The 12976-nt window shown below is 42.1% G+C and overlaps 2 protein-coding genes across 14 annotated transcripts in view; one reads left to right on the top strand and one right to left on the bottom strand.

Annotated features, from left to right (window-relative positions):
* The window catches only part of MARCHF10 (membrane associated ring-CH-type finger 10), a 33827-nt gene extending 26000 nt beyond the window's left edge, over positions 1-7827 (bottom strand). For 5 of the 13 annotated variants that reach the window (XM_064524526.1, XM_064524525.1, XM_064524527.1 and 2 more), the window contains exons 1-2: positions 7706-7821; positions 6731-6789 (exon numbers count right to left, since the gene is read on the bottom strand). In XM_064524526.1, the coding sequence (XP_064380596.1) occupies positions 6731-6786 (56 nt within the window). In that variant the 5' untranslated portion in view covers positions 6787-6789; positions 7706-7821. Of the gene's footprint in view, positions 1-1951; positions 2055-6730; positions 6790-7705 lie in introns of all 13 variants that reach the window. The other 8 variants (XR_010392558.1, XR_010392556.1, XR_010392554.1 and 5 more) reach the window with 3 other exon arrangements.
* TANC2 (tetratricopeptide repeat, ankyrin repeat and coiled-coil containing 2) overlaps positions 7738-12976 on the top strand; it is a 278047-nt gene continuing 272808 nt past the window's right edge. Inside the window, exon 1 of the mRNA XM_064524519.1 lies at positions 7738-7858. The gene's annotated coding sequence lies outside the window, so the exon portion shown is untranslated. The remainder of the gene's footprint in view (positions 7859-12976) is intronic.

Here is a 12976-nt window from a genome sequence, read left to right on the forward strand (position 1 = left end):
GGGACCCAGAGACCAGTCTAAGATGGTATAATGAACTTCCAGCTGGCTACTGGCCATGACAGACCTTTGGATGACTTTCTGACCAACACTAAGATGCACTTTTTTTTAACTTGGTCTTCTCTGCTATGCACCCATATTGCTATAGGGTTGGGGGGGGAGGCAAAATCAAAACACTGCAGTACATAATTCTTTCACTGGAAATATGATGAAAGAAAACATGAGTCAGAAATGGTAATTATTTTGTTCACGTAATACACTGATGAGGGCAGTATAATAACCAAAATAGAAGTGAGGTGGGTCAGGGAGCAGTGTATTCAAATTACTATCAGAAATATACATCAAAACCCTAACAAAACTATTACAAAAGCATTGTCACTTATAAGAGAAAGTGTATGGGAGAGGCAAGCACACCCAGCCAAAGTATTCACCAATTGTATGTTTGAATGTTTGCTAAGTTCAAGGAAGACTGCTTTGCTTTGTAGAATAGGGAAGCCTGAATGCAGCCAAGTCAAAGTCATATCATCTGCATTTGCCAACAGTGAGCACATTAGGGAATGACTCTGACCTAAATGTAATGACCTGATTTGAAAATGCTCAACCAAGTAAGAGAAATAATGCTTACTCTATAGACTTAGTTGCACATTGGTAGAAGGCACAGAACTTTTCCACATTCAACACAGTTCATACCCTTAAGCCCTCTCCTGGAACTGTGTCTGCACTTCCTACTGTAACACAGGAAGGCATGGAGGCAACATGCCATCTTTTTACTAAATAGTTTAGGAGTTAGATAGCTCACTCAGGATGTAGGAGAACTGAGTTTATTTCCCCTCTGTATGAATGCTTTAGTCACTAAGTTATTGCCTCTAGAGGGGGGGTGTTTCCAAGTTTACCCTTGTAGCATTTAGTTAGTGGTCTAACTTGGTTAGAACCAAGTTTTTTCCAATTTAATTAAAACACTTCAAATCTGATCTACAGTCTTCAAGAAATGCTAACTCTTGCAACCTTTACTTACTTGCAAAATGCCTTCTGACAGAAATTGTGTACTCAGTCCCAGTGAGCTGTTTTTAACAAAAGCCCTTCTACTGCTTGCTTTTCCCTCCCCTTTAGGCGTTTAAATTATTGACAGTGAGATAGCAGCTGCAAACAGATACTTTTGTTTCAGTATAGCAATATTATATTCTAGCAATCTTTCTGGATGTTTCCTTTATTACTTGAGCATTCCCATTTTAGTTAGTCTAAAAATCTATTAAAATGTGACAAGTCAATGAAGTAACTATATAAGTGGCTTTACAGCATTCTAGATTTATTTTCAGTGATTCCATATGAAACTGCCCCAATCTGCAAATCAACAGATGATTTAACTGCCATCTTTACAAATTTCATCTTGGCTCTAAGATTCATAATGTGATCTCTCTGTCTCTTACATAATTACCAGTAATAAAGACTAGCATTCAGAATTTAGCTGAGAATTATTTTGATGATGCATGAAGCAGAAGAGGCTCCAGATGCTCTCTTGAATAGCTGTCGTTGCTTAGTAAGCAATTAGGAGTAGTCACAGTCTTTTACTGTATTTAAACAGCAAGTGGGCTACTGGGGCCTAGTCCTTATAAAATCTCCTAAGTGTTACTGAAATGTAAGGCTAGGAGTAGAAAATACACTTGTGATAGTGCAGTAAGCAGAGAAGACTTACAGATGCAGCTGAAATACATGTATTAAAGTATGAACATATGATTAAGCCCTGTGTAAAATCAGTTCTGTGCAGAACAAAGATGCTGATGAAAATATTGATGCATGACTTTTTTAACTAATGCTATAGGATGATAAAAGTTTTATTATTTAGAAATAGCCATTTTAGAAGAACTACTCTCAGCTGTTAACATACCCAAGCAAATATAACTTTCAGCACACACTGTGACCATCCTTCGGTTTTAGGTATTGCTTTCTGGCATACCTGATGCTCTGAATCCATCTTGTATAGCATTTCTCTCACATATTGAGCACTGCTGATGAACTGTTTTTCCTCTGCTTCATCCATCACACCAGTCAGTCAAAGCCTGTACACAAAGCAAAATTTTTTTTCTTGGAATTGGTTCTATTCAAAGATCTCTGTTTTCCCACTGGTGGCAAATTAAAGCTTTGTCTTACTAATTGCAAACCCTGTAGTTCCAAAATTATGTACTAACTTAAATGAGCTTGCTCTATTCACTAGCAGGGAATCGGTGGCATTGAGATCTAACAGAATATGAGGTTCATAGACAAGAAACTAGGAATTTGATCATGGGAAACTTCAGCAGCATAGGATATTGTCAGAATCCAAAATATATTATGGACTTTTCTGAGCAATCTCTAGATCCTGATGGCCTGTCAAATCTGTACTGAAGTAATAAATTGAAACATCCTAGGATTAGTGCATTAGCAGATGTTCGCACTTTTTTATGGAAAGTCCTAGTGTCTTGTTATGGTTGTCGGAGGATATAAGTGTAGGATCATATTTATAGCTGGTAAAGGTATCAGCAATCAGTTGCTTCTTCTGCTTGTGCTCTTATAGTAATGTAGCACATTTTAATGTAGAAAATGCTTTTACAGATTTTCTCTGTGGAAGGTAGATTTTTATTTAGAAAACTGGACAAAACATATGGCATGTTTCTAATAATAATCCTTAATCTGCCTCTGGACAGAGAAATGCATAAACACCTGTTGATACTACCTGCTTTGATTTTTAACTTCTCCTGCCTTGCTTATATAAGCAAAGGAACACTATGCGAGGTCTTCAGCCTCACCATGATAACACAATGAGCAAGTTAGGAGTACAGAGCCACAAAGACCACCTGAGGATGGACGGAGCTGCCTTTCGGGAAGTTTGTATGGGCTATGGAGTTCCAGCTTTATGGGAAAACCCCACTTTTTCATCTTTACTTAATGTCACTCTTTTTCTTCTTAGAATGATAAAGACATCCTGGTATTCATCTTCCCAGACAGTTTTAATGGATATAAAGGCTGTTTTCTGTTTGATTTCTGTTGTTTGGTTTAATCCTAGTCATATAAGGAATATATGTTTTATGCCAACTATTACTGAAGACTAAATCTTGTCTTAACATGTCTGGGAATGACATTACAAGGTAAGTATAATAACTGGATGACTCAATATATGCAAAACAAAACCATGTTCTTGCCCGTAGGGAAGGGTGGGGAAGAGGAGGGCAGGTACCCACCAGACATGGTTGGTTTCCCCATGACTGTTTGAAGCATACAGAAAGAATTCAGCAACTCTGTGGCTTCATATCACGATTTCCTCTGTACAAAACCACTAGAGCGGCTATTGTGCCTGATTTCACTTTGAAATTTTAATGTTGCTAATACAAAACCATTCCTTTTTCTAGAAAAAAATCTGGTCACCACAATGCCACTCTATCTTGCCCTCTGTTTGGAGCTGCATTTTAAAGAGATAATCTACCTCCATATGCTTAGAAGCTGTCCATACACCTGCTCACTTTTTACAGTGCTAGAGAGCCTTACCCATCCCTTCAAAGTCATGCCCAGTGCTAAAGGGGCAACCAGTTGCTCTATAACTTGAAGTTAGAGCTCTGCTGTGCCAGTTGAATGTACAGAAGGAAAAACAATCTAAATAAACAAGAAAAACAAAGAACAGGAAGGAAGTGACCACAAAGATGTGTAGTGATTTGCTGAAAGTTACAAGCAAATCACTGAGAGTCATGAGGAGGAGAGTCTTATCCCCAGATCTGTTACCCCTATACTGTATTACCTTCTGAACATATCCAGAAACTTAATCGCTTGTATTCAACTAAATTTGAAACAAAAGAGAGGTAATGTGAGAGAAAGCCATACCAGTGTGATCCAAGGAGCAGTATGCAAATTTATGGAGAGAATATGCTGACTAGTCTGTAAAAATAGATGTGTTCCACGCACCAGAGGAGATGATGTGAATTATATTCACAGAGAATTAGGGAGGTAAATCAGAAGTATTATGAGAAAAACTCAAGACTATGGAGCACAATGCAGTCATGTCTTTAAGTACCATAACAACATTTTTCTGAAAGAATCATAGAAATCTAAAGAGATGTCAAAATCGATTGAAGATTCTCAGACACAAAACAGGTGTTCTGAGAAGGCATTTAGAAAATTCATATCGTGAATGATCAAAGAAATCAAGAAAGCCAATAATGAAGTGTTAACTAACGACCACCTTGAACTACTTCTCTTGTTGCATCTGTTAAAGAAAAAAAAGAAATTAACCTTGTACAGCCAGTGCAAACAAAAGAGGTGAATAAGTCAACAATTTGATATTTGAAAATATTGTGCAGACTTGCCAATAACTCAAAGATTCTCAGAGTTTGTTATTGAATGTAAAGCTACTTATTTTCAAAGAGATGGCCAAATATGATTTAAAAAAAAGTCAAAGCTGGATCATTAATTACGTAACTGTAAGTCCTGCTCTGTGAAAGACATGTATTCTTGTTAACACTGCTGCTTCATTGTCTAAAGTGCTCACAAACAATCTGTGAGATTGTCTCATGTACCATTACCTATGCAAGCGTTGCTCTCAGGATTTCTGTGATGCCTAAAAACCTTGTAATGCACATTTGTACTCTCACTGTTCACAGGCAATAGGCTGTAATGTCACCCATGTAAAAGGCCAGTGTAACACTGGAAATAGGTAAGTTAATTACATACAGCAGACAAACAATATACCTCTCTATACACAGCATAAATTGATCTTTGTTTGCAATCTCAGGAAATGAAAACATGGATTAAGTGAGACTGAAAAACAACCCGGCTCTTTACATTTTATATCATGCTGGGAAGACAGCATGGACATAATTCCCCTAATGCTGATCATGTCCTACATCCTCAGTAACTGAGAAGAAAAACTCAGTGTTTTCTACAGCACTGTTTACATACAAATTAATGATAATTCTTTAGAACTATAAAGAGAAAGGAAGGATGTATTTTCGCAATGTAAAAATCCAACTCGCTAATTGCAAATGTATCCCGTTTAGCAGTTATGAAGAAAATACATAATGCTAGTTCTGCAGTTCATCAAATTTTGTGTCTGAAGGAAAAATGCATTTGCAGTTGTACTGGTGCCTGATGATGTTGCCCTTTGCCAGACGAGTCTCTGAGGGTAGGCCTTCTTCACAAAGGATAGGGGAAGGGAAAGAAGAAGGAAAAAGGAAAGAGGAAGAAAAAGACATGGGAGGTTGAAAGATTATTTAAGAAGAAGAAAGAGCAAGGGGCTCTGAAGCCAGAAGCTGTGATTTTTCTCCTTAAGAAGCTCTGTTTACCTAAGCATCTTCAGTGACTTAATATTCTAAGAACTGTGACACGCCAACGCTTGAGAATATTTTCCCCTATCAGATAGCACAAGTCAACCTGCTAAAGTTATTCCCCAAGGGCCAAATTCAGTCTTGTTGCATCACTGAAAGTCTGCTGAAGTTAGTCTGTATGCTGGTATTAATGAAAGGAGTATATAGCTCAGAAGATGTATTCCTTTTTTCTATTTTTGAAGCTGATGCTGAAGACTATATGGAATTCAGGAACTGTCCACATTTAGGCCACATTTTGCAAAACACCAAAGCATAACTTTAACAATTTTAGTTTGCGAACAAGACTGGAGTCAACTGTTTAGTGGAATTACGGTCTCTATTTAGTATTTAATAATCTATCATCATATTTCTGCGGTATTTTCAGAATACCAGCTCTTGCAATTTAGCATAAGTCTTTCAAATATCAGGTATTGTTATTAAGGCATAAAAGTTTCTGGATCATATAATTAGGTAAGAATTTAAACACGGTTTCAGAAACTGTGTTTAACATCTTCAAAAAAATGAAAATAGGTCTTAAGAATGCCCTAGGTACACCTTTAAAGATCAGAAACCATAAAGCAACATAAAAAATATGCAACTCTGTTAATATGTTTTTCAGGACAATACTATGCTCATAGTACTAGGTATGAATATATTCCATCAGGAAGACAGAAACAAGAGCCAGGTCTGTCAGCTGCATAGGGATCTAAATATAAGTAACACCTTGTCTTTACATTTTTCTTTATTTATTCATTGTATTATTTCCTACAAGTGCAAAGCCTGTAATCCTATGTATATAGCAGTACTATATGTAACGGTATCAGTGGAACTACTCACAGAACACTAGAAAATACAGCAGAAGAGAACACAGATCATTTTCTCTCCCTCAAAGGATTATGGATTACTGGAATGAGTAAGAATTTCTTCTGTGACTACTGCAGGTTGAACAGAAATGAAGAAAGCAGTACTGAAAGAAACTAAAATTCTTTCTCTGCCTTCTCATAAATGCTTGAACACCTAAAAATCTAATAGCAAGAAGTTTCCCTCTTGCCTTTTGCTTCTGCAATGAGTTGGTGAGATAAGCAAGCAGGATATTGCGTCTGGTTTTGATCCTTTCTCTTAAAGAAGGATGTGGAAATGCTACAGAGAGTTCAAAGCGAGGCCACAAAAATGATCCAGGTCCTGGAAAACAAGTGTTAATGATGTAAGGGTTAAGGAGCTTAACTTATTCAGCTTAATTGAAAAGAAGGTTAAGAGGTGACTTGATCAGTGTGTATATCTGCACACACCTTGAAAAAGCAGCTGATAGCACATGGCTTTGCAACAACACTGACAAAAGCTGAACAAGATTTACTGCCTGCAAAGTTGGCAGGCAAGTTTTAAAACAACCACAATCACACAATTACCTGGTGATGAGGATAACCGAGCAGGGGAACAGCTTATTGAGCGGCGAACTCACCATCACCTGAAATATTTAAAATTCATTATCTGCTTAAAAGATATTATTTCACCCAGCTGCTGGGATAAATCGTGTGGTCTATGAACGCAAGGAGACTGATTGGGCTGGATGGTTTTCGTAGTCCTTTCTGGTCCTAGATGATGTGAATCTATGAGTTTTCCTTTCATCCCTTTCCCCCGTGGATGTCAGGGGGACACTGATACTGCCAGCAGCTGCAATCGATAGGCTGGTAACACTTGCAGCTTTGTATTAACACAATTCAAATCTCATGTTTCAGAGCATCATCTGCTCTGCCACCAAATCGAGCAAGATTTACCCTAGCCTTGACCCTGTCGGGCATTACTGGGTGAAATGCTTTCTTAGGAGTATTTGCCTTCTTTTGAAGTACCAGAAATTGGCTAAAAAAGAAGGAGAGGCGCAGGCCGGGATGACACAGAGCATGAGGCAGCAGACCAGCTCATCGCTACCCATGTCTGGCTAATCTGCCTGCTTCCTCTGATTAAGGTCAGACTGATTACCCCACTTTTTTTTCCCTTCCCTTCAGTCCGAGGCGGCGGGGAGGTTTTCTCCCTCGGGGGCCTCCTGGCCTCACAGCTGTGCCCAGCGCCTCTGGCTCCCGCTTCCTCCCTGTGACAGGAATTTACCTTCCTGAGGCCTCAAGCGTCGAAGCCCGATGAACCCCCCAGCTTAAATGGGTGATTATGAGTAAAACACGGGGGGGGGGGGGGGTGTCGCGAAACGCGCCCCAGGGAACAAAGCGACTTCTGTCCCCCGAGGCCGTCGCCGCGGTGCGGCGAAGCCGCGCTCACCGTCACCTGCCCTGCCGCCCTGCTCCGCGCTAATCACGCTCGTTAATCACGGCCATCTGCTACCGCAGCCCGGGAGGCGGCGGGGGAAGGAGCGGGGCGGCGGGAGGAGTTACCTGGCCGAGGCTGCTTCCTCGGGAAAAGGCGCCGGCGGGCGGGTGCGTGAGTGCCGTGGCCGTCGGCGCCCTCCTCCTCCTCCTCCTCCTCCTCCTCGCCGCCCCTTCCCCGCGGCGCGGCCGCCCGGGAAGGCGGCGGCGCCTCCGCCCGCGGTGAGCAGGGCCCGGGGCGGCGGGGGTGAGCGCGGCGCGGCCCTCGCGTGCGGGCGGGCGGCCGTTCGTTGCCGCGGCAACCGCGCCCGTTCGGCGGGGCGGGGCGGGGCGGCGCCGCGCGGGGGGAGGCGGGTGGTCGCGCCGCCGTGACAGGGGCTCGCGGCCGGCGCTCGGAGGCTCCCCTGAGGCCTCGGAGCACGGCGGGGGGGGGGGGGGGCTCCGCTTGGGGCCCTGAGGAGAGGCAGCGCCTCCCCGCAGCGCTCTGGAAGCTTCTAGCGCTGCCGGGGCGCCCCGCGCGAGTGGGGAGGCTGAAGCGAGCCTCCTCGGTGCCCTTCCAGCCACCGCGTTTGGGGGCTTTCGTTTTTTTTTCATCGCTCTCCGGTTTAAAGCACGCTTGCAGAGGGCTGACCGCAAAGTTGTTGTGTTCGTAACCCTAAACCCGCGCGGTTCGCGCAGCCCTGCCTGCTCCCCTCGTTGGGCTCTCGGAAACGGCCGCAAACTCAGCACCGAGCCGTGAGCAGGCCCGGAGCCGCGCGTCTTCCTGAGCTGGGTGCCTGTTCCATTATTTCGCCTCATAGAAGGAAGTTGTGGTTCATATTTTGGTGCATCGATCACTGTTCTGCGCCGGTGGCGTCTGGTACCTACTGACCACTTTATCTTTTCTTCCTGCTAGCCAGGGCAAAAACATGGAAAGGGCAAAACCGATGTTAGCGAAGCAAAGTTGTATTTAAAGCCTTGACTCTGCCCTCGGTTCACCCCCGCTGCTTTGAATATTGTCAGGTTTCCAGTGCTCAGTGGTACGTTTTAATTTGGAATTTCCTTGTTTGTTGAAGGCAGGCCGTGAGGGTTATTCTGATGGGTTTTGCTGTTCATTCACTCTCTCACTGCAAGCAGGAAAAATAAAACAGTTTAAAAGGCTGGAAAATATTAATTAGAACATCAGGGAATGTTGCTGAGGGATATCGGGTTTCAGAGTACCAGAGATGTCTTCCCTGTGTCAGGGTAGATATGGCTATTTATTTATTTATTTGTTTTTCTTTTACTACCATCATTATTCTGCTTTTGGTGCCAGCGCTGTGTGTGCGTTCGGGAAGTGCACAGAAGTAAAGCGCTCGTTGTCCAGAAGTTGAAAACAAAACCTCCAACAAAACTCTCCAACAGCTACTACAATATAACCTAAATAAGAGGTGCAACCTTGTTTGGCATTTCTGCCAATCCCATGTGACATGTAGTAATATGCTTAAATCCCCACATACTGTTGTAAATCTGGCCCATAATCTACAGTGCACAAGCAGCAGGGATCTGGGAGCAACATCTGCTCAGGGTGGGGGCATAAACCGCATCTTAATATGGGGCTGAAGGAGGGCCCCGTGCTGCTTCCAGTGAAATCCAGCTGGCAAGGAATGGTCTTGGTGATCGCAGACTCTGTTCCAGTATGGGCATAGTTTGGTTGGTTGTCTTTTGAATTGGAGATCTAGCGTGTTTTTTTCCTTGACCTTTTCTCCTCTTTTCTTTCTGTATTATTTCAGGAGTGATTTTTTTCGTTGTTGACTGTCTTGCTAAGGTGGCAGTCATGTGGGGCAAATGACAAAGGCAGAGAATGAGCGGATGAAAGCCAACTGGTGTTACCCATATGATTTAAAGTTGCTATTTCTTTATATAAACAACATGCCTGAGGTTGCTGTTTCAGCTTGCATTATCCCACCCATGAATCTCTGGATTTACATGTCATCTGTGTGTTCTGCATTGTATCGTCTTCCTTTTTTCCTTTTCTTTGGTGTGTGATTCATTATAGTTTAGTATCGTAAAGAGAGTATCTCCAGCATGTAACACGTATAAATTGGGGATACCATTATAAAATTGCTGTCCTATAGCGCGTGTAATCAGGAATATGCCCTGAGAGGAAGCTTTCGTTTCCCTAAGATGCTTTTAGAGTTCTTGTGTGGCAGAGTATTTCCAGCATGCCCCTGGGTGAGCAGTATCAAATGGTTCTCAGTGCTTGGGTTTCTTGTTTTGTGCAGTTTTATTTTAGGAATAAACTGCAAAATCCAGCTCAGGGCTTTGAAAATGGGAAGGTCTTAGCCTTATCAGTCCCTTTAGAATGACATGTATTTAAAATGCCATATTAGGATAATGGTTATGACCTTGTTTGCAAGGGTGTCCTGAGCAAACAGTGAATAGTGCCTCATACACAGTTGCAACTTTTGATTGTGAAGCATTATCGAAGCAATATAAAAGCTCTGCCGTTACAGCAGCGAATCTCACCTGACTCGCTGAAGAGCCACATATGAATTCAGATTATTTCTGAAGTTGAATGGTCTGTTATTTTTTCAAAATTACAGTGTGCCCGCCACAGGAACTTGAGCAAAGCTGAGAACACTGGTATTTGGGAAAATCGGAATATCATGGTACTTATGTTCATGCTTTTTACAGGCCTCCACAGTGCCTAAGGGGGATCTTTTAAGAGCTAGATCTGCACATAAAGATCTGGTTTCATTTTTTTACCATCTGGGTATTGATACACTCTAAGAGGATCACAACTTGTTTATTGTGTTCCAAAGGTGGATCCTCTTGCATTAAAACTGAGGTGCAGATACAAATGGGAAAGGATTGAGTTCACAAACACTGAAGGTGAATACAAAATTGAACAGCAGCACTTCATCCTAGGACACTTTAAAATCAAGTCCTGCTGGCTAAAAACAAAACTACATCTTGATACTGTCATTGTACTAAGCTTAAGATTCAGAAAAGCAAGCAAACAAGAAGCAAGACTAAGATATTTTAAAAACGTAATTCATTATAATGCAAGAATTAAGGACTTGAGATATACGTGGAATAAATTGAGTTAGAATGAATCAATGTTTGATCCACTGAATTTTATCACAAGAGTTCTGTTTTTTCAGTAAATAAACTAATGAAACAAGTGCCATATAATTAAAGCGTGGGACTCCTTCCGCGGAGGACAGACGTATAAATAGATTGAAGAAGGGATTCTACAAATTAATAGAGGCTAACTCCATCGGTCACTACTAAATAATACTGTGGTCTCAGTGCGACATGTAGCTCAGCAAACTTGTTAACTGGTTGCTGCTAGAAGCCAGAATGGCAGACCGGAGAGAGAAGCTTTTTGTGGTTTTTGTGAAAGCTTTGCTTTCTGTACCCTTTCAGTAGCTTTTGCTACTAAAAACAGGACAGTGGGCGAGGTGTGTGTGCAGAGGCCCATCACAAAAAGTGAAGTTGTCATAAATAGTCTCTATTTGTCAGCTCCATGTCCCTTAACATGATAAAGGTCATTTGACTAAGACAGTTTGATAGTAACTCCAGTACTGCAGGATTGAAGTAAAAGGTCTTTTTTGGGGGGGATTGCTAATTAAAGGCAAAAATGTATGTGCTTCAGTTTAAATGAGTGACATTTGGCAGGTCTGAATTACGCAGCTGGAGGAGCTCCAACATTCTCGGACTGCTAGATATGGACTAGTAATTACCTCCGGTCTGTAACTATTTTTTACCAGGCAAAACACATAATTTGGTGAAGTTTGTTATAAGCTATATTTTACTTTGAAAACCGCAACAATCCTTTGTCCTCTGAGGAATGTGGAGCTGCGTTCATGTCCTTTTGATGGGGTTTTCAGTTTTAGCCTTTGTTCTTGGTTTTGCTGAGCAGGTTCATGTCTGCTTTGTGAAGACGGGCGCACCAAGGGTTGCTCCCAGGCTCCAGACAGCCCATATTTGTGTAAGCCCTGCAGCAGATTAGGAATCTGTTTCAGACCCTCAGTCTGTCTCTGGTCAAAGAAAAAATATCCTTGGTCAGTCCTATGCAAGTAGCTATTATATCTGGTAGACTAAAATGCAGAACCACGTCTAGTTCTTACACCCTCACTTGCCCTCGTAGGGGTCAGATACGAAGCAGAATTTCTTCAAAGAGTGTTTTCATCTCTGCACTGTTTCTTAGGAGGGGAATCGTCAATGCAAAGAAGCGCTGCTGCGCGAGTCAGGCCTGCGTTGCCTAGTGGGTATAGCGAGACCACGTACAAATGTTGATGGAGCAAGCCTAAAGTGAGCTGTTTTGGGGGGGCTGTTTGTTTTGGGGAGGGTTGTTGTTTAGAGTCCTGGTGTTACAAGCTATACGTTCGCAATGTATACTTGAATGGCCTTGTTACTCTGTTCTGATTGCTGGCAGATGCCGCACAACTAATGGTGTCATTTCTGTTACTACATCAGTTGTTAAGTGGGCCAGAAAACAGCCTTTAAGATTAAAGTTTAATCAATCCAAGTATGCTGAGAGCGAGCAAGTACAGACTTTACTCTTCTTGAGAATTATGGTCTACTTCTTTGAAAGCCCTGGCAGGGAGAGAGCGTTCTGTCAGAAAATGTCTCCAGTGAGAAATAGCAGGCAAAGAATATTTTCTGTGGGATGGCATGAGCAACCTTGTACTTTAAAGCTTGTATATTAATTGCTTGTTAATGGGCAGCTTTTGGCAGAATGTCGTTTTGGTATGGCCTCAAGAATTTTAATGGAGCATCAGTCAGTGAGTGGAGAAAATATACTAAAAACAATAAACAGGATATTCAGCGGTTGTGTCAGTTTGTGACATTGGCTGAATCAGTCGTGTTCCAGTTTTGGTCAATTATAAACTCTGCATTAACTTCGTTAGGAGCAGCAAGACGCATTAGATTTTTCCAGGAAAACATATTGCATTGGGGGTGGATTTTTTTTTTCCCCTGCTGTAAGTGTTTTAGGAAAGGTTATAAGGAGAGGCAAACAGAAACATAAAAAGCCCTGCAGATACCGAGGAGCTCACTTTATACGTCTTGTTTAAAGGCCTCTGAAAGTGATTCCCAAAATGTTTTCAAGCTCACTGAACATCTTGTATGCCGTGTTTTTACAAGCAGAGTGGTTATTACATGCATGAGTCCTATAGACATACCAGTACATGTTTCCCTATACGTAAATATGCACAAACTGTCCTTTTCTTTGGAAAGAGTCTCTCCCCCCGCCCCACACACACGAGAAAATGCTGCTGCTGAGGTGTCTGAGCCTCTGTTTTCAGTCTTACGCTCTCCTGTCTTCTGGTGGCCGTTGGCTGAAATTTCCCAGAAATAGGAGATCCTTCCCAG

This window comes from Dromaius novaehollandiae, chromosome 22 (genome assembly GCF_036370855.1).
Source record: "Dromaius novaehollandiae isolate bDroNov1 chromosome 22, bDroNov1.hap1, whole genome shotgun sequence".
NCBI classification, from domain to species: domain Eukaryota; kingdom Metazoa; phylum Chordata; class Aves; order Casuariiformes; family Dromaiidae; genus Dromaius; species Dromaius novaehollandiae.